The 25,275-nt window shown below is 41.6% G+C and overlaps 1 protein-coding gene across 1 annotated transcript in view; it reads right to left on the bottom strand.

Moving 5' to 3' along the window:
- The window catches only part of Bop1 (BOP1 ribosomal biogenesis factor), a 45,101-nt gene extending 20,014 nt beyond the window's left edge, over window positions 1-25,087 (bottom strand). Inside the window, exons 1-2 of the mRNA XM_012948243.2 lie at window positions 24,958-25,087; window positions 23,194-23,391 (exon numbers count right to left, since the gene is read on the bottom strand). Coding sequence (XP_012803697.2) covers window positions 23,194-23,391; window positions 24,958-25,053 — 294 coding nt within the window. The 5' untranslated portion in view covers window positions 25,054-25,087. The remainder of the gene's footprint in view (window positions 1-23,193; window positions 23,392-24,957) is intronic.
- Between the last annotated feature and the right edge of the window lie 188 nt (window positions 25,088-25,275).

Raw genomic sequence — 25,275 nt, 5'->3', positions numbered from 1 at the left:
TCAGTAGACGGGAAGAAATAATAAAGATTAGGGCAGAAATTAGTGAAACAGAAACTAAAGAAAACAATCCAAAGAATCAATGAAACAAAGAGTTGGTTCTTTGAAATAATAAACAAGATTCATAAACCCTTAGCAAATCTGACCAAAAGAAAGAGAGAAGAGACACAAACTAATAAAATCAGAGATGAAAAAGGTAACATCACAACAGATTCCAGAGGAAATTAAAAAATCATAGGGACATACTATAAAAGCATATACTCCACAAAGCATGAAAATCTGAAAGAGATGATTTCCTTGATTTATATGACCTACCTAAATTAAATCAAAATGAGATTAATCACTTAAATAGACCTATAACAAACATGGAGATCTGAACAGTTCTCAATAATCTCCCAACTAAAAAAAGCCCAGGCCCAGATGGATTCACTGCTGAATTTTACCAGACCTTTAAGGAAGAGCTAACACCATTGCTTCTTAAGCTTTTCCAGGAAATAGAAAAAGAAGGAATTCTACCAAACTCCTTCTATGATGCCATCATCACCCTGATACCAAAACCAGGCAAAGATAGAACAAAAAAAGAAAATCACAGACCAATCTCCCTTATGAACATAGTTGTAAAAATTCTCAACAAAATATTGCCAAACAGAATACAAGAATATATCAGATAGATCATTCACCCTGACCAAGTAGGCTTTATCCGAGAGATGCAGGGGTGGTTCAATATACGCAAATCTATAAATGTAATACATCATATAAACGGGTAGAAGGACAAAAATCACATGATCATCTCATTAGACGCAGAGAAAGCATTTGACAAAATCCAACATCCCTTCATGATAAAAGTCCTACAGAGACTGGGAATAGAAGGAACATATCTAACATATCTCAATATAATAAAAGCTATTTAAGACAAGCCTACAGCCAACATATTACTAAATGGGGAAAAATTGGAAGCTTTTCCACTAAAATCACAAACAAGACAAGGGTGTCCACTGTCCCCACTTTTATTTAACATAGTTTTAGAAGTTTTAGCTATAGCAATAAGGCAAGAGACACACATAAAAGGGATACAAATTGGAAAGGAAGAGATCAAGTTATCATTATTTGCAGATGACATGATTCTATACATAAAGGACCCTAAAGACTCTACTAGCAAACTGTTAGAGCTGATAAAAACCTACAGCCATGTAGCAGGATACAAAATAATTACACATAAATCAGTAGCCTTCATATATGCTAACAACACACAGAGGATTAAATCAGAGAATCACTCCTATTCACAATTGCATCAAACAAAATAAAGTACCTTGGAATAAACCTAACCAAGGAAGTAAATGAGAACAATGAGAACTTTAAAACACTCAAGCGAGAAATAGCAGAAGACAGTAGAAAGTGGAGAAACATCCCTTGTTCCTGGATTGGAAGAATCAATATTGTGAAAATGGCAATCTTACCAAAAGCAATCTACACATTTAATGCAATCCCTATCAAAATTCCAAAGGCATTCTTCATGAAAATAGAAAAAAAAATCCAAAAATTCATTTGGAATCACAAAAAAACCACAAATATCTAAAATAATACTGAGCAACAAAAATAAGGCTGATGGTATCACCTACCTGATTTTAACCTATACTACAAAGCCATAGTAACAAAAACAGCATGGTACTGGCACAAAAACAGACGTAGATCAGTGGAACAGAATAGAGGACCCAGATGTAAGTCCAGGTAGCTATAGCCACCTGATATTCGATAAAAATGCCAAAAATACTCATTGGAGAAAAGACAGCCTCTTCAGGAAAGTTGGGAAAACTGGATATGTATCTATAGAAGGATGAAATAGATTCTTCTCTCTCACCATGCACAAGAATTAAGTCCAAATAACATCAGACCTGAAAGTCTGAAACTGCTAGAGGAAAAAGTAGGGGAAAGCCTTCAACATATTGGTCTTGGCAAAGACTTTCTGAATACAACCCCAATTGCTCAGGCAATAAAACCACAGATTAATCACTGGGACCTCATGAAATTACAAAGATTTTGCACCGCAAAGGACACAGTGAAAAAAGCAAAGAGGCAACCTACAGAATGGGAAAAAATCTTCGCCAGCTATATATCTGATAGAGGATTAATATCTAGGATATACAAGGAACTCAAAAAGTTAAATAATAAGGAATCAAACAAGCCAATCAAAAAATGGGCTATGGAGCTAAATAGAGCATTCTCAAAGGAAGAAATACGAATGGCATATAAGCATCTAAAAAAATGTTCTACGTCACTAGTCATCAGGGAAATGCAGATTAAAACTACATTGAGATTCCATCTCACTCCTGTCAGATTGGCCACCATCATGAAAACAAATGATCATAAATGTTGGCGGGGATGTGGAAAAAGAGGAACCCTTCTACACTGCTGGTGGGAATGCAATCTGGTCCAGCCATTGTGGAAATCAGTGTGGAGGTTCCTAAAACAGCTAAAGATTGATCTACCATATGACCCAGCTATAGCACTCCTAGGCATATATCCTAAGGACTCATCTCATTTCCTTAGAAGTATGTGCTCAACCATGTTTATTGCTGCTCAATTTATAATAGCTGGGAAATGGAACCAGCCCAGGTGTCCCTCAACTGATGAATGGATAATGAACATGTGGCACATTTATACAATGGAGTTCTACTCAGCAGTCAAGAAAAACGAAGTTATGAAATTTGCAGAAAAATGAATAGACCTGGAAAGGATTATACTAAGTGAGGTAACCCAGGCCCAGAAAGCCAAGCACCACGTTCTCTCTCATATGTGGATCCTAGCTACAGATAACTGGGCTTCTGCTTGAGAAGGAAAATACTTAGTAGCAGAGGCCAGTAAGTTAAAAAGGAGATATAAAGGGAAGAGAAAGGAAGGGAGGAGGGTTCTTAATAGGTTGATATTGTATAAATGTAAGTACAATGATTGAAATGGGGAGGTAATATGATGAACAATGGAATTTCAAAGGGGAAAGTGTTGGGGGGGGGAGGGAGGGAATTACTATTGGATTTTTTTTTATAATCATGGAAAATGTTAATAAAAATTAAAAAATTAAAAAAAAAAAGAGTGAAAACCTGAGCAGGGCATGGTGGCGCATGCATTTAATCCCAGCACTCAAGAGGCAGAGATAGGAGGATCATGGTGAGTTTGAGCCCAGCCTGAGACTACACAGAGAATTCCAGGTCAGCCTGGGCTAGAGTAAAGCCCTACCTTGAAAAAAAAAGAGTGAAAACCTACCTTGAAAAAATACAAAAGAAGATTGTTAAAACATCCAGAGCAAGCTGGGTGTGGTGGTGCATGACTTTAATCACAGCACTTTTTTAGAAGGATCACTGTGAGTTCAAGGCCAGTCTGAGACTGCCATGTCAGCTTGGGCTAAAATGAGAAGAAAACAAACAAAAAACACTTGACTGCAAATCTTTGTGCTTCTCTCATCCTAAGGTAAAAGCTGTCTCCTTGGTCCAAATCTGGAAAGGTTGAGGCTGTTTCTCCTACCAAATAGGCAGCCTTTACCAATACTGCATAGCCCAGGGCACAGGGTTCCACCCAGGAGAGGGTATGGCCCCCCTCAGAGTCCCACCACAGGTGAAGAGGTCCTGCTTGTTCTCACCCAGGATCTCTGTCCAAGCCCTAATCCACAGGACAGGGTCTGAGTGGTCATCTTCCTAGGGCAGAATATATCAGACTCTGGGTTATACACACTCCTGCCCACCCCCAAGATATCACAGAACATGGTCACTGAACCCTACTGTGCCCTGCCTGAACTCTGACCTCCACAATGGCTGATAATAAGCAGCTCTGGGGAAGGTAGAAAAACAAATGCTGGCTCCCCCAGTATCTGTGAGAGAAACCAAGGATAATGGGCAGGGACAAGGAAAGGGGGACTCTCCAGCCTAAGGGAGCCTCCACTACCTGGGAGAATTCTAGCCCCAGTATGCCACAGATCCTACACTGTTGCTGGGGAAAACACGGGAACATAAGCCAGCTAGTAGGAGAAAAGTTTATTTCAGGCTTACAGATTCCATGGTAAGCTTTATCATGGCAGAAGAAACTGGCTCACTTTATTATACATTCATGGCAAAGAGAGAAAGAGAGCAGCCAGGGTTCAAGCTGGACCAGGCCACACCTTTAACAGGGCTCTATCTGAGGTTGCCAGTCATGATGGCTTATGCCTTTAATCCCAGCTGGGCTAGAATAAGAACCACCTTGAAAAACAAACAAGTTAATAACAATAACACCTGAGGCTGTGGAGTGAAGCCACCACATTCTGCCCCTGGGCCCACAGACTCATAATCATCTCACAATGTAAAATGCACTTAGTTCAACTTCAGAAGTTCCCATAGTCTTTACCAACTTTAACACTGTTCAGAAGCCCAAAGTATCATTTAAGATTCAAGACTGTTAAAAAAACCAAATCTGGAGCTGGAGAGATGGCTTAGTGGTAAAGGCACTTGTCTGCAAAGCCAAAGGACCTTGGTTCGATTCCCCAGAACCTACGTCAGCCAGATGCACAAGGGGCACATGCATCTGGAGTTTGTTTGCAGTGGCTGAAGGCCCTGGTGTGCCCATTCTCTCTCTACCTCTTTCTCTCTTTAAAATAAATAAATTATATTTTTAAAAAATCAAATCTTAGGTTACATACTTCAAATACATAATGGCACAAAGTAAGCATTTCCACTGCGAAAAGAAGATATAACAAGGAGAGACTGGACCAATGCTAGATCAATAACCAGCAGGCAAACAACGAACACCTGCGGTTCCATGCCCAACCTCTATAACCTGTGATAAAGTCTCTGGGTTTCCACCTCTGCCCTTTCAGCTGGGATGCTCAAGGCCTGTAGAAGATTCCATCCCAAATTGGCAGCTCTCCCTGACAACCATCCCAGAGTCCTGGAATCTCTAAACTCCTTGAGTCTCAAGAACCATCTTATAGCTTCATACAACAGCCCAGTGGGTCTCCACACAGGGATTTCAACCCTGTTTCACAATGCCACATCTCACTGGCTCCTGGAACTGTGTGTACTTCATGACCCACTTCCCTGCATTTTTCATGCTTCCAGTACTAGTACCAGAGGGGCAGCCTAGATAAATTTGTAAATCCAAAGGGAATAAAGCTTGACTTTGTTAAATAGGATATTCCTTTACTAGTCTTCCTTCAAGCCCCCTCCATTCAAAAAAAAAAAAAAAATCATACATACTAGCTTGAGCCTTCAATGGGTTGACTTTCACCTCCAGGGTATCTTATTATTTTCCAACGCAAAACAGTTGGCCCACATTTAATGGTGGTAATTTCCTTAACAATTGCAGCTTAAGTCTAAAACTAGTCTATGTGCCTGTAACTTCAAACTTACATTTTTCCTATATATTTTTCCAATGATAAACGGTATCATTGATATGTATCTATTCTATACCTTTTGTCAAGCATACCAGTTCCATTATTTTAAAAAGAAAATCTGGCCTGCAGAGATGGCTTAGCATCTGGAGTTTGAATGCAGTGGCTGGAGGCCCTGTTGTGCCAAATCTCTATCTTGCTTTCTAATTAAAAAAAAAAAAATTACAAAGTTTTATTTAGGGGCTGGAGAGATGGTTTAGTGGTTAAGGCACTTGCCTGAAAAGCCTAATGACCCAAGTTCAATTCCCTATACAAAGCCAGATGCACAAAGTGGCGCATGCATATGGAGTTCATTTGCAGTGGCTGGAGGCCCTGGTATGCCCAATCTGTCTGTCTCTCTTTTCTCTCTACTTGCAAATAAGTAAAAATATTTTTAGGGCTGGAGAAATGGCTTAACAATTAAGGCACTTGCCTGCAAAGCCAAAGGATCCAGGTTCAATTCCCCAGGACTCACATAAGCCAGATGTACAAGGTGGCACATGCATCTGGAGTTCATTTGCAGTGGCTGCATGCCCATTCTCTATCTGCCTTTCTCTCAAATATAGAAATAAATATATGTTTTAAAATCTTATTTATTTGCAAAGACAAAAAAAGCTAGAGAATCAATGAACATGGATACACCAGAGCCTCTTGCCACTTTTACATCTGGCTTAAAGTGGGTGCTAGGATAGCACACCTGACCCATACGCTTTGCAAGCAAGGGCTGCTGAACCACCTCTCCAGCCCCTAGTCCATTACTTTTAAACTCAAGTTTGCGCGAATTCTCAGCGCATTCTCAACGCAGTTAGCCTTTCCACCAGTATCCCAGTTATAACAAAGTTCATTCCTTCCCCTTTGAAACTTAACAAGCCAAGCCTTCACAGTCCACGATTCTCTCTGCATTTTGTATTTTCAAACTCTCACCAGAATAGCCCATCAAGCTCTCCTTACAACACTGCAAGGCTTCTCTAGTCCTAAGTACTAACTCCTTCCATATTCCTCTCCCAAAAAGTTCTCAAAGAAGCTGGGTGTGATGACACACCCCTTTAATCTCAGCACTCAGCAGGCAGAGGTAGGAGGATCACTGCAAGGCCACCCTGAGACTACAGAGTGAATTCTAGGTCAGACTGGACTAGAATCAAACCCTACCTTGGAAAAAAAAAAAAAAGAATCCCAAAGACCAAAAACTCCTGGTACCACTTTTCTGTTGCAGTTACCTTCTCATGTTAGTACCAACAACACCTGACCAGAAACAGTTTATGGGAGAAAAGAGTTCATTTCAGGCTTATAGATCCCATAGGAAGCTTCATCATGGCAGAAGCTGGCTCATTTCAGCACATATGCACAGCAGAGAGAAAGAGAACAACCAGGGCTCAAGCTGGCTAAGAAGATGCCTTGGGGTTAGACTCAAGACCTTTACCTATGTGACACACCTCCTCTAGCAGGGCTCCACTTGCTGGAGACTACGTAGGAAGCTTAATCAAAAGGACCTGAAGCTATGGGGCCATTCACATTTAAGCCAGCAAAACCACAGTCCACCAGACAGCATCACCACCTGGCCCTCAAGCCTGCTCAGAAACTTCAAGTAAGTCCAGGACTCAAATAACCTTTGTGTTACCTCCTGCGAACCCTACCTACCACTGCTTGGACCCACCCTGAGACACTGGCAGGACCTTCTTGCTGGAGCTGATACTAAGCTCCACAGACAGTGAGCACTTATTGGGGAAAGGTGCTTTATATACACTGTGATTGTTATTTTTCTTACACTTTTTTTTCTGGGGGGGCGGTAAAGGGTTTCATGTACCCTAGACTGGCCTTGAACTCCTGATCCTATTGCCTCTACCTCCCAAGTGCTGGGATTATAGGCACGGGCATGCACCAACTACCTTTTCCTACATTCTTGAATATAGCACGCAGAGTAAAGAGATGAAAACTGGGTTTCTAATACTGCAGGAGGTAAGTGGGGTTAGGGAGAGTCCTTCCTCCATGAATTTGTAGCCAAACCACTGGAGTAGCCAGCATATGAGGGGCTTGGCGGCACAAAGACTGATCTAACGGATGAGAACAAGGGCATCAACATAGTGAAAGACACAAATAAGAGCCAGGGTTGTCAAGGGACTGGCAGGGAGAGGTCTAGACAGGAGTGAGATGGGAAGGTAAAGAATGTGGCCACTACTAAGAGCCAAGCCTCCATAGTGATATAGCAGCAAGCTTGACATTGTGAGAAGGAAGCACCATTAGGATGAGGAGTATAAGTAATTTTCACTGTGGATTTGATAGGAAAAAGCCATTCATAACCTATACAAAACTACACAATAAAATCCATCCTTAAAGGATAGTAGCTACCTACAGCTCCAGGGAGCCCACTGTACCCTAAGACACTCCAACTCATCCAGTGAGGGAAGAAAGGGGATACCCAAACCTGCTCTGCTTTTGCAGGCCCGTGTTCCATTTCTTACTCTCTTCCACAAAGTGCCCCCAAAATTCATGCCCCTCTTCACCTGAGCTAACATGCCAACAGCCAGATGAAGGGCTTGGAGTGGTAACCCGGAGGGCACATCTCTAGATGCCAGACTCCCATTAACATACTGGGCCAGTGAAAACTTGTTAATAATGCTGGGCATGGTGGCACATGCATTTAATCCCAGCACTCAGGAGGCAGAGGTAGGAGGATCACCATGAGTTCAAGGCCACCCTGAGACTACATAGTGAATTCCAGATCAGCCTGAGCTAGAGTAAGACACTACCTTGAAAAGCCAAAAAAATAAAAATAAATAATAACTAATGACATTAAGGTTACAAGTGACAGAAAACTGACACAAATAGCAAAAGACATCTCATAACAACTCAGACCAAAATGCCAACAGTTGAGCCTAGATTTTCTGAGGACACATAACTATTCACATGAGGATACTTACTGCTAGGCAAATGCATAATGGACTTGACCAAGGGAAGAAATTGAGGTGCTTCTGGGATCATATACAAGGCAAGTTTAAGGGAGAACCTTATAAGAGAGGGAGGGCTGGAAATATGGTTCAGCACTTAAAAGACACTTGGTTGCAAAGCCTGATGGCCTGAGCTGGCCAGTTTCAATTTACAGTACCCACGTAAAGCCAGATACACAAAATGGCATTTTCATCTGGAGTATGCACAGCAGCAAGAGGCCACGGCATGCTGACATACTCTCTCCTTGAAAATAAATAAAAATATTTGAGCCAGGTGTGGTGGCACATGCCTTTAATCCTAGCATTCAGGAGGCAGAAGTGAGAGGATATCTGGGAGTATGAGGCCAGACAGACTATATAGTGAAATCTAGGCCAGCTTAGGCTACAGTGAGACCTTACCTTGAAAAACAAAAAATAAAAGAAATTTTAAGTAGTAGCAGGCTTTCTACAATCCCGGCAGCTGACTGAGATGAGAGTCACAGGACAATTTCCTGGAAGCTATAGCAACAAAGAACAACAGCAGAGTTAAGATCCAGGCAGAAAAACTCTGCTTCAAATGAGACGGAAAGGCAAGGACCCACCCTCTGACCTCCATACATGTGCTGTGGCATGTGTGCACCCATATTCTCTCTCACAAACTTAATATGGTTGGGAAGTTCATCCTAGCAATGTGAAGCTGACTGTGACGATACAGCACAGAAAGAAATGAAATCTTTGGACCGAAAGTGCTGCCTGTTCAGCTAAAAAAGGTTACAACTATTGAGATTGGGCCAGCCGATCTGCATTGGGACAGCAGGGAGGATGCAGACTCTTTTGAAGGGGTCTGTGTAAAGATCACCTTCCTTAGGGAAAGGATGATCTTTACACAAGCTAAGCCTGAGGACATGGAAAACTATACACCTTGGGTGGAGGGGCTACTTGAAAACAGGAACTCACACTTTCCCAAAGATTTCCTGATGAAATAAACCTAAACAAACAACTTCTAAGCCAAAAACGAATTAACATATAATCACCAACTTGTGAGTTATACTGACATTTAGAAGCCCATCAACTCATAATCTGTCTCATGACTTATGACAATATAACAATAGTTATGATTCCCCATAGCTTTGACTGCCTGACACTGAATAAAAGCTGTGAGTACAGTCAGTTTGGGGAGTACAAGAGTGCCTCACTAATATGATGGAGAATGGAATTTCAAATGGGAAAGTGTGGGGGTAGGGAGGGAGGGAATTACCACGGGATATATTTTATAATCATGGAAAATGTTAATAAAAATTAAAAAGAAAAGAGTGCCTCACCCTGCCCCTCCATTAAATAATAGTCTGTCTAGTGTGTGTTCACTTCACATTCATCCAAACACACTGGAGCGTGTACAAATGGCCTCCAAAACAGTGACTTTATGACTTCAGAAGGCGTGAATACAGTGACTTTATGACTTCAGAAGGCATGAATACCCAAGGAAACACAGAAATAAAAAAATTAATTAAAACTGACTGTATTTGCTGAATAGAAAAGTAATTAATAAAAATAAAGTTCAAAAAAAATTAATTAAGCCAGGTATGGTAGGGCATGTTTTTAATCCCAGCACTGGGGAGGCAGAGGTAAGAGGATCGCTGTGAGTTCGAGGCCACCCTGAGAATATAGAGTAAATTCCAGGTCAGCCTGGGCTAGAGTGAGATACTACCTCAAAAAACCAAAAAATAAAATAATAATAATAATAATAAATTAAATTAATAAAACACAGGGGAGAGCCACAGCGGAATGGGTTTCCACCCATCCTCAGGAAGTGTAGATCACAGGAAAATGGGGCAGTCATTATCTATAGATCAGAAAGGATATATAAAGTTGCTTTAGCACTTGTTGAAATCCTCGGAGGCCCAAGTCTCAGAGGAGCAGCTTTTAAAGCTGTTGCAGACAGTAGTTGAAACTAATCTTTGGATTCTTGACAATGGCACAGTGGATCTGGCATTGTGGGCCCAGGGTGGAGACAGAGTATGAGATGGACTCATGAGAAGAGAAAACAATCTGTCAGTTCTGCACTCAGAACCATGCTCTTTCAACAAAAAGAAGGGGGATTAACGGCTAAGGCCAGAGTCACCCATGATAAACTACATGGTATGATTATTAGTTTTAATATTTTTAATGTTCAAAAAGATGGTCTCATGGCTGCTCAAATTTGGAGCAACCCAAATCAATTCTGGCCAGCCCTCCATTCCTGCTGTAGACCAGGAAAGCCCTATTGTGACCTGATGGAGCCTGAAGAAATTTCCCCAACAGACTGAGATAGTTCTATGTCAGATGAACCTAAAAGTCCCATTACTATGCTTGTGGACATGATGGCAGTCATCTCACGTGTGATAACATATCTACCTGGGGTTAAAGGGAATGCATAGTTCCCGATTTCATTGCTGACCTCCCTCCATGGGAACCCATTATGTGGATGGATCTGCCTTTCCATATTCTCAACAGCATCATTTCTTTGCTAAGAGGCATACAGCCTCCTGAAATTAACAGCCAATTTAATTTTACCCATATTTCATCCTCAGAAATTAATTATTGATCTACTCGCTTGCCTATATGTATGGGTCCTAATTTCTGCCTGACACCCAAGCCAGGCTTGGCCTCACTTAAAAACCAGCAAGCTAAATTTTTGGTTGTAGGTAGTACAAATGACAAAGAAACTTTGTTTCAGTTTCCATTCCCTGGTGCTCTGTTTATACATACCTTCATCCTAAATATCAAAAGTCCTACAGGAAACATGTTACAGTCCTACAGAACATGTACCAGATTGGGAAATTAGTCTATTATTGATGGGGGCCCTAAAGATTGGTTTCATGATAAACAAAACCATTCCCTCTCTGTCTACATTTCTATCAATGGGTTAACAGTATATAACAATGATTCTACTATGTGGGGAGAAAGAGGCCTATACAGCCCCCAATCCTTTTTAGGAAAAGGACCACCACAAACTTCTATTTGGTGACGTGGCTCTGCCTTTTTATAATTATTCAATGTGAAAAGTAAATTCACAAAAGCAAAGAATGTTTATTTTCTGCTGCTACCAACTTATCTTAGTATTCCCCATACATACTGGTCTTTTCTTTCTTTAATATTTATTTACTTATTTGGGAGAAAGAGAGAAAGAGAGAATGGGCACACCAGTGCTTCCAGCCATTGCAAATGAACTCCAGACACAAGCACCACCTTGTGCACTGGCTTACAGGGGTCCTGGGGAACCAAACCTCAGTCCTTAGGCTTCTCAGGCAAGTGCCTAAACCACTAAGCTGTCTCTCAAGCCCCATATTGGTCTTTTTCATATTACACACAAGAAAACCAATCTCATTGTCTCTGCTTTACCATCTGTTTCTTTCGTCCCCTTTTCTTCAGTTTTTCAAGGTAGGATAGGGTTTCATTCTAGTACAGGCAGACCTGTAATTCAATATGTAGTCTCAGGGTGGCCTTGAACTCATGGTGATCCTCCTACCTCTGCCTCCCAAGTGCTGGGATTAAAGGTGTGCTCCACTATGCCCAGCTACTTGTTTCTTAATAAAGTACATTTATGTGACTTCCAGTTAAGATGGTGGTGTACGAACCATGCCAAAGCAGCCTAGGGGAGAAAAAGCCCAAAAAAAAAAAAAAAAAAAGAAAGAAAGAAAGAAATTATCACCCAGAAAGCCAAGCGCCACATGTTCTCTCTCATATGCTCTCTCATATGTGGATCCTAGCTACAGATGACGGGGCTTCTGTGTGAGAAGGAAAATACTTAGTAGCAGAGGCCAGTAAGTTAAAAAGGAGATATAAAGGGAAGAGAAAGGAAGGGAGGAAGGTACTTAATAGGTTGATATCACATATATGTAAGTACAATGATCGAGATGGGGAGGTAATATGATGGAGAATGGAATTTCAAAGGGGAAAGTGTTGGGGGGGGAGGGAGGGATTACCATGGGATATTTTTTTATAATCATGGAAAATGTTAATAAAAATTTAAAACTTAAAACAAAAAAAGAAATTACAATTACAGCAGAAAAGTAGGAGCAATCCAGAGTGTCTAGAGCCCACAGAAGCAGCTCCAGCAGCGGAGGCACCAGGTCTGCGTGGCCACAGCTGCCAGGCTTGGCCTGAGCCACAGAAAAGCCAGGTGAGGGGATTCTCCACTCTCACCGGCCTGCTTGCAAACTCAAGTAGCGTGAAGGGATGACAACAAGGAAGAACAGAGGGGAGGCTAGTGAAGAGGATCACGTGGATCAGCGGGAGAACAGCGACCAACCACAGCCTCCCCTCTACCACCACCAGCACAGGCACCAATAAGCACCAGAGACCTGGAAAAGGGAGCTCACTTGCACAGCACCAGGCACAGGTGACTAGAGCAGCAATCCAGTCAGCCTACCTGAGTCCACAGCACAGCAATGAAGGACCCAGGTGGGAGCTCAGCATAACTGAGATCAAAGCAATACCAAAAGGTAACTGGGATTACATCAGGTCAGTACCTGCCAAATAAGCCTGGTATATATGAATCAGAAGTACTAATTGTACCTTCCATGTCAGGATAAGTTATATGTTAAATCTCATGGATGGTCGGATCTGCCATTCTTCAATAAGCTATAACTGAAGTTTGTTATTTGTTGTTTCCTGATTTATAATGCCTTTGTTTCCTTTTTGGTTATTCATTAGGGAAGGGACTCACTTGGTCATAAGCTGACTTGGAACCCACAACAGACAGAAATCTTAGCCTCCTAGGTGACAGGATTAAAGATATGTGTTAACACACATCCTAAGGGACTGTGACTTTGTTACAGGATGGGGTTGCCATAATACCTGCTCTTGTATAAATGCTCTGTGCTGTTTTTCATTGAATATGTACATTGTTTAGTTAAAATTTTGGAATCTGCCTATAGTTTGCCCCACTCAGCCTACTTGAATACTTTCATAGCAGGCAAACCCAACATCTAGGGTCATTTTTGTAGATACTCTGAGAGCCTTCATAGCCACACCTAGCAACTTAACCTCCTACCCTGAAGATATATAACATCAGATTGATTAATATAGCTAATAATATTGCAGATAATTAGAAAATCCAAGCATTAAATTAATCTAAGATGCAATTAATCTAAAAGATACAGAAAAACGCAAAATATCAAGACAAAATAAATCCACCAAAAAGTATTAAAGCATCAGAAACGACCTCCAATGAGACTGATTTAGAGGATATGCCTGAGAAAGATTTCAAAAGAATGATTATAAACATGGCTAAAGAAATCAAAGAGGAAATCAAAGAAATGAAAGAAGACACAGGAAACCAATTTAATGAAATAAGGAGGTCAATACAAGACATAAATAAGGAAATAGAAATAATAAAGAAAACCCAGTCAGAAACATTAGCAATGAAATAAAGAACTGTAGAAAATCTCACCAGTACAGTGGATGAAGGAGAGGACAGAATAACTAAACTAGAAGACCAGGTGGCAGATCTAATACAGTCCAATAAAAAGAAAGACAAACTAATAGGAAAATAGAATGGGTATTTCAAGATATTTGGGACACTATGAAAAGATCAAACATAATAACTCAGGGTATAGGAGAAGGAGAAGAATTTCACTCCAAAGGCATAGTAGGAGTTTTCAACAAAATCATAGAAGAAAACTTCCCCCAAATTGGGAAAATAAAATAAAGATTGAGAAAAAAAGAAAATGAGAAAGGGAAATAAAACTAAGAACTCTTTGGGGGAAAAAAAAAAGCTGGGTATCATTATGGTGAGGGGGCACATGCCTTTAATCCCAGCATTCAGGAGGCTGAGGTAGGATGATAGAAGCCAGCCTGGGGGCTACAGAGTGAGTTCCAGGCCAGCCTGGGCTACAGTAAAACCCTGCCTCACAAAAGTTCGCACTCAGCCAGGAGTGGTGGCGTATGCCTTTAATCCCAGCACTTGGGAGGCAGAGGTAGGAGGATTGCTGTGAGTTCAAGGCCACCCTGAGACTACATAGTGAATTCCAGGTCAGCCTGTGCTAGAGTGAAACCCTACATCAAAAAACCAAAAATAAATAAATGATAAAAAGCTGAAAAAAAAAAAAAAAGGATTGATAAACCCTTAGCAAATCTGACCAAAAGAAAGAGAGACACAAATTAATAAAATTAGAAATGAAAGAGGCAACATTATAACAGATACCAGAGAAATTTAAAAAATCATAGGGACATACTATAAAAGCATCTACTCCACCAAGTATGGAAAATCTGAAAGAAATGGATGATTTCCTTGATTTATATGACCTACCTAAATTAAATAAGGATGAAATTAACCACTTAAAACAGACCTATAACAAGTATGGAGATGCAAGCAATTATCAAAAATCTCCCAATGAAAAAAAGTCCAGGACCAGATGGATTCACTGTGAATTTTAACAGACCTTAATGGAAGAACAAACAACAATGCTTCTTAAACTTTTCCATAAAATAGAGTAAGAAGAAATACTAACAAACTCCTTCCACAAAGCCAGCATCACTCTGATAAAAAAAAAAAAACAGGCAAAAATAGAACAAAAAAAGAAAGTTACAGACCAATCTCCATGAACATAGATGCAAAATTCTCAACAAAATACTGGCAAACAGAATACAAGAACATATCAGAAAGATCATTCACCCTAACCAAGTAGGCTTTATCCCAGAGATACAGGGATGGTTCAATATACGCAAATCTATAAATGTAATACATTATATAAATGGACTGAAAACTCACATAATCATCTCATTAGATGCAGGAAAAGCATCTGATAAAACCCAAGATCCCTTCATGATAAAAGTCCTACAAAGACTGGGAATAGAAGGAACATATGTCAACATAGTAAAAGGCTATTTATGACAAACCTATAGCCAAGATAATACTAGATGGAGAAAAGCTTGAAGCTTTTCCACTAAAATGAGGAAGAAGACATTAATGTCCACTGTCCCCACTTTCATTTAACATAGTACTGGAAGTCTTAACCATAGCAATAAGGCAAGAGACATACATAAAAGGGATACAAATTAGAAAGGAAGAGATAAAGTTATCATTATTTCCAGATGACATGATTCTATACATAAAGGACCCTAAAGACTCTACCAATACAAAATAAACACACAGAAATCAGTAGCCATCCTATATGCTAACAACAAACACAGAGGATACAATCAGAGAAAAGCACTTCCATTCACAACTGCATAAAAAAAAGTACCTTGGAATAAACCTAACCAAGGAAGGGAAGGATCTCTACAATGCAAACTCTAAAACACTCAAGCCAGAAATTACAGAAGACACTAGGAAATGGAAAGACATTCCTTGTTTTTGGATCAAAAGAATCAATCTTGTGAAAATGGCAATGTTACCAAAAGCAATCTATACATTTAATGCAATTCCCATCAAAATTCCAATGGCAGCCTTTAATCCCAGCACTCGTGAGACAGAGGTAGGAGGATCGTCAAGAGTTCGAGGCCACCCTGAGAATACATAGTGAATTCTAGGTCAGCCTGAGCTAGAGTGAGACCCTACCTTAGAAAACCAAAAAATATAAAAATAAAAATAAAAATAAAAATAAAAAAAAAATCCAATGGCATTCTTCATGCAAATAGAAAAAAAAATCCAAAAATTAATTTGGAAGCACAAAAAAATCTCAAATATCTGAAATAATATTGAGCAACAAAAATATGGCTGGTGGTACTACAATACCTCATTTTAACCTATACTACAGAGCCATGGTTACAAAAACAGCATGTTACTGGCACAAAAGCAGACATGTACATCAATGGAACAGAATAGAGAAACCAGATGTAAGTCCAGGTAGCTATAGCCACCTTATATTCAATAAAAATGCCAAAAATACTTATTGGAGAAAAGACAGCCTCTTCAGCAAATGGTGCTGGGAAAACTGGATATGTATCTGTAGAAGGATGAAAATAGATTCTTCTCTCTCGCCATGCACAAGAATTAAGTCCAAATGGATTAAAGACCTTAACATCAGACCTGAAACTCTGAAATTGCTAGAAGAAAAGGTAAGAGAAACCCTTCAACATATTGGTCTTGGCAAAGACTTTCTGAATATAACCCCAATTGCTCAGGCAATAAAGCCACAGATTAACCACTGGGACCTCATGAAATTACAAAGATTTTGCTCTGCAAAGGACACAGTGAAAAAAGCAAAGAGGCCACCTACAGAATGGGAAAAAATCTTCGCCAGCTATATATCTGATAAGAGGATTAATATCTAGGATATACAAAGAACTCAAAAAGTTAAATAATAAGGAATCAAACAAGCCAATCAAAAAATGGGCTATGGAGTTAAATAGAGCATTCTCAAAGGAAGAAATACGAATGGCATATAAGCATCTAAAAAAATGTTCCACGTCACTAGCCATAAGGGAAATGCACATTAAAACTACATTGAGATACCATCTCACCCCTGTCAGATTGGCCACCATCAGGAATACAAATGATCATAAATGTTGGCGGGGATGTGGAAAAACAGGAACCCTTCTACACTGCTGGTGGGAATGCAATCTGCTCCAGCCATTGTGGAAATCAGTGTGGAGGTTCCTAAAACAGCTAAAGATTGATCTACCATATGACCCAGCTATAGCACTCCTAGGCATATATCCAAAGGACTCATCTCATCTCCTTAGAAATACGTGTTCAACCATGTTTATTGCTGCTCAATTTATAATAGCTGGGAAATGGAACCAGCCTAGATGTCCCTCAACTGATGAGTGGATAATGAAGATGTGGCACATTTATACAATGGAGTTATACTCAGCAGTAAAGAAAAATGAAGTTATGAAATTTGCAGAAAAATGGATGGACCTGGAAGGGATTATACTAAGTGAGGTAACCCAGGCCCAGAAAGCCAAGTGCCACATGTTCTCTCTCATATGTGGATCCTAGCTACAGATGATTGGGCTTCTGCGTAAGAAGGAAAATACTTAGTAGCAGAGGCCAGTAAGTTAAAAAGGAGATATAAAGGGAAGAGAAAGGAAGGGAGGAGGGTACTTAATAGGTTGATATTGTATATATGTAAGTACAATGATTGTGATGGTGAGGTAATATGATGGAGAATGGAATTTCAAAGGGGAAAGTGTGGGGGGTGGGGAGAGAGGAAATTACCATGGGATTTTTTTAATAATCATGGAAAATGCTAATAAAAATAAATAAATTTAAAACAATTTTAAAAAAAGGGCTTTGGAGCTAAATAGAGCATTCTCAAAGGAAGAAATACGAATGGCATATAAGCATCTAAAAAAATGTTCTACATCCCTAGTCATCAGGGAAATGCAGATTAAAACTACGTTAAGATTCCATCTCACTGATTGGGCTTCTGCATGAGAATGAAAATACTTAGTAGCAGAGGCCAGTAAGTTAAAAAGGAGACATAAAGTGTAGAGAAAGGAAGAGGGGAGGATACTTAATAGGTTGATATTGTATATATGTAATTACAATGATTGTAATGGGGAGGTAATATGATGGAGAATGGAATTTCAAATGGGAAAGTGTGGGGGTGGGGAGGGAGGGAATTACCATGGGATATATTTTATAATCATGGAAAATGTTAATAAAAATTAAATTAAAAAAAAAAAAGAGGGCTGGAGAGATGGCTTAGCGGTTAAGCACTTGCCTGTAAAGCCTAAGGACCCCGGTTCGAGGCTTAATTCCCCAGGTCCCACGTTAGCCAGATGCACAAGGGGGCGCACGCATCTGGAGTTCATTTGCAGTGGCTAGAGGCCCTGGTGTGCCCATTCTCTCTCTCTCTCTGCCTCTTTCTCTCTCTGTCTGTCGCTCTCAAATAAATAAATAAAAATATTTAAAAAAAAAAAGATTCCATCTCACTCCTGTCAGAATGGCTACCATCATGAAAACAAATGACCATAAGTGCTGGTGAGGATGTGGAAAAAGAGAAACTCTTCCACACTGTTGGTGAGAACACAATCTGGTCCAGCCATTGTGGAAATCAGTGTGAAGGTTCCTGAGACAGCTAAATATAGATCTACCATATGACCCAGGTATAGCACTCCTAGGCATATATCCTAAGGACTCATTTCAGTACCTTAGAATACTTGCTCAATCATGTTTATTACCATGCTATTCACCATAGCTAGGAAATGGAACCAGCCTAGATGCCCCTTAACTGATGAATGGATGATGAAGATATGGTACATTTATACAATGGAGTTCTACTCAACGGTAAAGAACAATGAAATTATTAAATTTGCAGGAAAATGGATGGATCTGGAAAGGATTATACTGAGGTAACCCAGGCCCAGAAAGCCAAACGTTGCATGTTCTCTTTCATATGATTGGACTTCTGTGTGAGTAGCAAGAATACTCAGTAGCAGAGGCTAGTAAGCTAGAAAGGAGATATAAAAGGAAGGGAGAGGGGGACTTAATAAGATGGTATTGTTTATATGTAAGTGAAAAAGAGGCCTAAGTGAAGTCAGGGAAAGAGATTGAGTAAAGGAAAGATGGAGGGAGGCTAATCAAAATCTAAGAGGATATAAATAAATCAAATGGAAACCTCCTTTTTTGACAATGGAATATACAGGAGCCATAGATTGTTACTAGAAAATTTTCAGTGCCAGGGATGGGATACCTTCCAACGAGTTTTTGGCCAGGGAGGTTTCTGATGCCCCCAAAACATTACAGGCCATTACTGAGGCCCTTGGTTTCTCACCAGGGTGAGAGAGTATGACCCTATTGCTGAAGACTGCACATACTTGGTCTGCAAGATCACTGAGAAATCCTGCTGGAACTGAGCTGATAACCTCTTCCATGTAGACCAGCTGACAAAAAGCTTAATAGGTTGATATTGTATATATGTAATTACAATGATTGTGATGGGGAGGTAATATGATGGAGAATGGAATTTCAAATGGGAAAGTGTGGGAGTGGGGAGGGAGGGAATTACCATGGGATATATTTTATAATCATGGAAAATGTTAATAAAAATTTAAAAAAAAATCCAGGGCTCTTACTATAATAATAAAGTAGTATAATGCTTCAATAGACCTAAATGGCTTTTGGTATGCTCATAATCGCTACAGTCCTGCTTCTGTCAGGACAGTGATAAAAGTCACCTAATCTACTCTAATAACACACTTGTATATGAAAGTGTGTAATGCAATGAGTATCATTACTGTAAAACAAGACAAAAGAACTGCTAACCTGAGTAAAACTAATAAAATCAACTATAACATATGTTGGGTACCAAATTCAAGCCATTTGGCTCCAGGTCACTTTAAATTGTGATTGGAGACATAAGTCCATATGTGTGACCTCATAGCTTTAATATCAATCTAATTATTATAGGACAAGATTAATAAATATAGCCGGGTGTGGTGGCGCACACCTTTAATCCCAGCACTTGGGAGGCAGAGGTAGGAGAATCGCTGTGAGTTCAAGGCCACCATGAGACTCCACAGTGAATTCCAGGTCAGCCTGGGCTAGGGTGAGACCCTACCTTGAAAAACCAAAAAAAAAAAAAAAAATATTAATAAATATATTCAGCTGGGCATGGTGGCACATGCCTTTAATCCCAGCACTCAGGAGGCAGAGGTAGGAGGATCGTCGTGAGGTTGGGGCCACCCTGAGACTACATAGTAAGTTCCAGGTGAACCTGGGCCAGAGTGAGACCCTACCTCAAAAAACAAACAAACAAACAAAATAAATAAATGCATTCAAGGGTCCCTACTTAATTATATTACTATAAATACTAATTGATTCCATAACCAAATTAATCAAACAATGCTTGTCTAACAAAACAATATTAAAATGATATCTTGACACCAGGATTTCACCAATAATTTGTCTTGGATTAATCCATCTTCCTGGTTTTCAAATATTTGGCCTTCCACTTCAGTGGCCATTGGATTAATTATCTATACTTTGTTTTTTGTACAGTTGGAGGGATCAACCTAAAAAATAGTTACTCTCCAGCAACCATATGTTTGGTTAATCAGGACACTTAAAAGAAAAAAAAAAGAAAGAAAAATGTGGACATCAACTTAATTGGAAAAAGGGTTATCTTTGTAGAAGGAAAGCCTGAGGACATGGAAAACTATACCCCTTAGGTGGAGCCTCTTGAACAACTCACAGCTTTTCCAGAGATTTCTTGATGAAATAAACCTAAACAAACAATTCCTGTGCCAAAATGATTTAACATAGAAGGACATCATGATCCCATCTCTGCTTTTAAAAGAAAAAGAAAAGGGAATATATGGAGATCAAGCTAACTGACAAAAGACTATGGGTCTTGGGTGCAACTTCTTGAAGACAAGAAATTTGCAGCTTCTCCAAAGACTTCCTGATAAGTATAATAAACAAGCAACTCAAGATCTGATCTGATCTGACCTGACCTGAACTCAGATCTCTCTTATGCTCTGACTCCCCATGGCTTTGACTGAATCTCAATAGAAGCTATAGGTACAGTCAGTTTTAGAGTGCATCCCTCTGACCCTCCATTAAATCATATATTGCCTGGTGTTCATTTCACGTTTATCCAAACACAGCTGGATGGTATACAGCAGGCCTGAATGCTAAAGGAGTTTTTCTGCTCTTCAAAGTCTGCTTTATTCTCCCACTGGGTTAATGAAAGTTGGTAGCCCACCTGGTACTACAGAGTATACCAAATGCAAGAAAGAGAGGATCGTTGGATTTGAAATGCGGCTTTCTTTTTGGAAATGGCCATAGGCAATGTGCAGCAGGCTTATTACCTGTGTGGAGGCCCAGGGGAGCCACGAAGACAAACCATTGGTTGCAGTTGGAGACCCAATGGAGATGCTAGGACTAGGGGATGGCTGCCAAAGAGGGCTACCAGCACCAGATGAAGTTTTCTGGGATTGAACAGCCCCAATGAAGAGGCAGAATTGGAACTCCAGAGACTTAACACTGGTTAGAATTATCTGCCTCGGAGACTTGTCACTGGTTAGAGTTGTTAGACTTGGAGCTAGAGTTTGATGTTTGCCCTGTTTGCTTTAAATCTTGTATTAGTTGAGTATTTCTTCGCTATGCCCAATGCCATCTTTCGCAGTGTGAATGTTCATTCTGTGCCCTTATGAATTGTTTTGGTATTATGGCTCAATCAAAAGACCTTGGACTATGGGGATGCTTGAACACCATTGGGATTGATAGAAACTATGGAGACTTAAAGTTGGACTGAATGCATTGAATTTTACATCATGGATGTTTATCAGTTTATGGGGTCAGGGACAGAATGGGGGCGATTTGATTCATGTGTCCCCCATACTCTTATGTGTAATGAATGCTAGGTCCCCAGCTGGTGGCAGTTTGGGAACTGGAACCTCCTGGAGGCAGCATATTGTTGGGGAAAAGTTGTTACATGTCACACCATCTGCCCCAGACGATTCCTAGTGGGCATGAGTCCTTACCCCTAGAACTGCTTCCATTGAGCAGCTTCTAGAATTCATGTTCTCCTGCTCTGGTAGATATGCAATCTATGCCAACAGTGACTCAGAGATTCTGTCTTGTCTCTGCCAGATGTCTCAGCTCTAGTGGAAACCCAGAATCCTGGGATTTCTTGCCATGTCTGCTTCTATGGCCCTATGGCAAGTCTCTGTAAGTGAAAGTGAAGCCTGCTGAAGCCAACCACGGAATGAATCTGGTGACTTACACCTGTCATTACTAGCTCAGGTGGCTGAGGCTGGAGGATGGCCACGAGTTTAAGGCTAGCCTGGGCTAGAGAGTGAGACTATCTACAAAAACATTAACAAACACAAACTTAAAAAGAAGGGGGACTGGAGAGATGGCTTAGCAGTTAAGGTGCTTGCCTGCAAAGCCTAAGGACTCAGGTTCAACTCTCCAGGTCCCATGTAAACTGGACACACAATGTGACACAGCACACAAGATGATGCAAGTACCTGGATTTTGACTGCAGTGGCTGGAGGCCCTGGCACGCAAGTTTTCTCTCACTTATAAAAAAGAAGGGGGGCTGGAGAGATGGCTTAGTGGTTAAGCACTTGCCTCTGAAGCCTAAGGACCCCGGTTCGATGCTCGATTCCCCAGGACCCACGTTAGCCAGATGCACAAAGGGGCGCATGCATCTGGAGTTCGTTTGCAGTGGCTGAAGGCCCTGGTGTGCCCATTCTATCTGTCTCTTTCTCTCTTTGTCTGTTGCTCTCAGATAAACAAATAAAAATAACAACAAAAAAAAAAGTTAAAAAAAAAAAAAAGAAGGGAACAACTGCCCACAACCTTACAAGCCATGGTCAACATGGTTAGTAGGCAATGTTCTCAACACACCATGCCCAACACAAGCTACCCCTGGCTTCTTGGTTTCTCTTCTGGCAGTAGACTTACTAACCATGGCCACTGAAAGGTAAACCATTTATTGAACTGAGCTCTTTTTCGACATTTCTCAAAATAAAGAGGATGGTGTACTCTTCACCACCACTATAGCAACTTGTGGCCTCTGTGGCTCTGAGGCCCACAGACAGGTGGCCTGCACTCCAGCAGCTCCTGCTTTTGCTATAATCATATTCTGCCAATTCCACATGCCCACTGGGCCTTTCCACTAGGAAACCCGTCATATAGCTAGGCGAGGAGTCGGCCAGTTTCCCAGGGAGAGGTGACCTGAGAATTGTGGAAAAGGCACAGGCATATGGACTTTCACAGTTCTCAGGAATGGCATAAATAATCGAGGTTGTAATCTAGTGTTCTGGAGCCCAAATATACTCTCAGGTACAGCAAAGAAGCAAGGACTGGGGTTCCTGAGGGCATCATGGAGAGGGCTACGAGGTGCAGAGCCCGAGCAGTCACAGTTCAGCAGGTGCTTCCTCTCCCTGGCCACTCTTTTTGGACAGCCCATTTGGTGTTCTTCGCATACTCACCTTTACCTGTTCCCCAGAGGTCTCCTCCATCACAACACTACCCTTGTCACAACTGGTTCCATCTTCTCCTTCACTGTAGTCCTCACTACTGTCACTGCCAGAATCTTCCAGGCCTGAAAACACACTCTCCTCGCTGTCAGAGAGGACGGAATCGATGCCATCACTGTGGCTCGGAGCAGAGTCGCAGAGAAGAGAGGGCTGTAAAGAAGCACAGTGTTGATAACTGCTGCCCCACACACCCACTGCACAGGGAGCAGCAAACCTTCAGTCACAACCCTCCCCTCCCAACAAAATCATCCACACAACCTGGGCCTACCTCATCTTCTGTCTCTGCTGACAGCACCTGCCCTCAGAACAGCATTTCAATCCCTACTTCTTGTAATGGGGGGAGTTTTCAAGGACATACACTCTTTTTAAAGCTCAGTTACCACTCACTGTATCACAACATCCACACCACACCCAGGGATTCCAGAGCTAAGAGGTCAATGTGTAAGGACAGAGCTAGGACGCAAGGAGGACTGAATTCCTGAAAGCCTCTACTGTCTAAGGTAAAATGGGACCCACCATTGATGGACCAACTGGAAAGTTAAAGAGTAGTGGAAATGACTCAACCTGTACCTGTATGATTCTAAACCCATCTGCTTTCTTCCTGGAACAAAAACAGGTTTCTCTGAGTAGAGCCATTTTACATCTAACACAACATGACAAACGTGTACATTATAGGTCCCAGTGACTGGCTTCCAAAAATAGAACAAGAACTTGAAAACTCAGAAAGCATTTGAGTACAGAATTCTAGATTTCACTGCTTTTCTAATAGTCTTAAGTCAGCACTCACCTCAGTTTCCATAAAAGTAACTCCCTCATATACTTACTTTTATGGATTATCTCCAAAATTCACCATTACAATAGCAAATAAAACTGGTAGAAATGGAAATGACTAGGTACAAATGAACTCTGGAGGGGCTGGTACCCAGAACTGCATATGGAGAGCTTAGGTACATTTCACCTAACAAAGTGACAGCTTGGAGGACCCAGCTAAGGAGCAGCGGATTGGGAAAGGCATGGCTGTAGCTCTACCACACAGGTTTGAAGAAGTCCCATACAGTGAATCACAACCAAAACTAGAGGCCCTGGGTTCCAATCGGATTTCCATATTCGAGGGCTGGAGAGATGGCTTAGCAGTTAAGGCGCTTGCCTACAAAGCCTAAGGACCCAGGTTTGATTCCCCAGGACCCATGTAAGCCAATCCACAAAGTGGCACATGCGTCTGGAGTTGGTTTGCTGAGGCTGGATGCCTCCCCCCCCCCAGCGCCTCTTTCTCTCTCGCTCAAATAAATAAAAAATTTTAAAAGACCAGATTTCCATATTCGCATGTCCCGTTTCACAATATACATAACATAGTGTCATAGTAGCACAATGTATAAATGGAGTGAGTGCTTAGGGTGCAAGCTCAAATCCTCGTAAGTACAGGAAGTACAAATGGGAAGGTTCAGAGGCTGTGGTAGCATGCCTTTTATGTTTCATTGCCTCCCTAACACGGTTCAAGTCACAGAATTGCCCTGGTGCCAACGATCCTCGGCGCCGTATCTGCTCTACAGAGGGCTTCAACAGAGACACTCCCAACAGGACACGCTCCCTGGGGCTCACAGCGACCCGCACGCCACACGATGCAGCCGGCACGAGTGACAGGCAACCCGGGTTCCTCGGCCCCACCACGCGCACGCCGGGTCCTCGGAGAGATGCGCCCCGCCACCTCGAGGTTACCTCCTGCCGCTGCCGCTCGTAATCAGGATCGAGAGCTCGCTTCCCCGACAGCGCTCCGCAAGCTGCGGCGAACCCTTCAGCCTGCGCCCCCGCCATGCTGCCGCGAAGCTCAGGCACCGCACAGACCGCCACTTCCGGCAGCGAGCGCGCGTCACGAGCCGGTGGCCGGCTCCGCCCAGCCAGGCCCTGATTGGCGGGCAGCCTGGGAGCCGACTCACGCAGACGCACGGCGCGGCCGCCCCCCCCCGGGACGCGCAGCTGAGGGGCGTGGCGGGCTTCACGCCTGCGCGCGAGTGCGTGCGGCCCGGCTCGGCGGAG

Source organism: Jaculus jaculus, chromosome 2, assembly GCF_020740685.1.
Source record: "Jaculus jaculus isolate mJacJac1 chromosome 2, mJacJac1.mat.Y.cur, whole genome shotgun sequence".
NCBI lineage: Eukaryota > Metazoa > Chordata > Mammalia > Rodentia > Dipodidae > Jaculus > Jaculus jaculus.
This window is presented reverse-complemented; position numbering and strand designations above follow the sequence as displayed.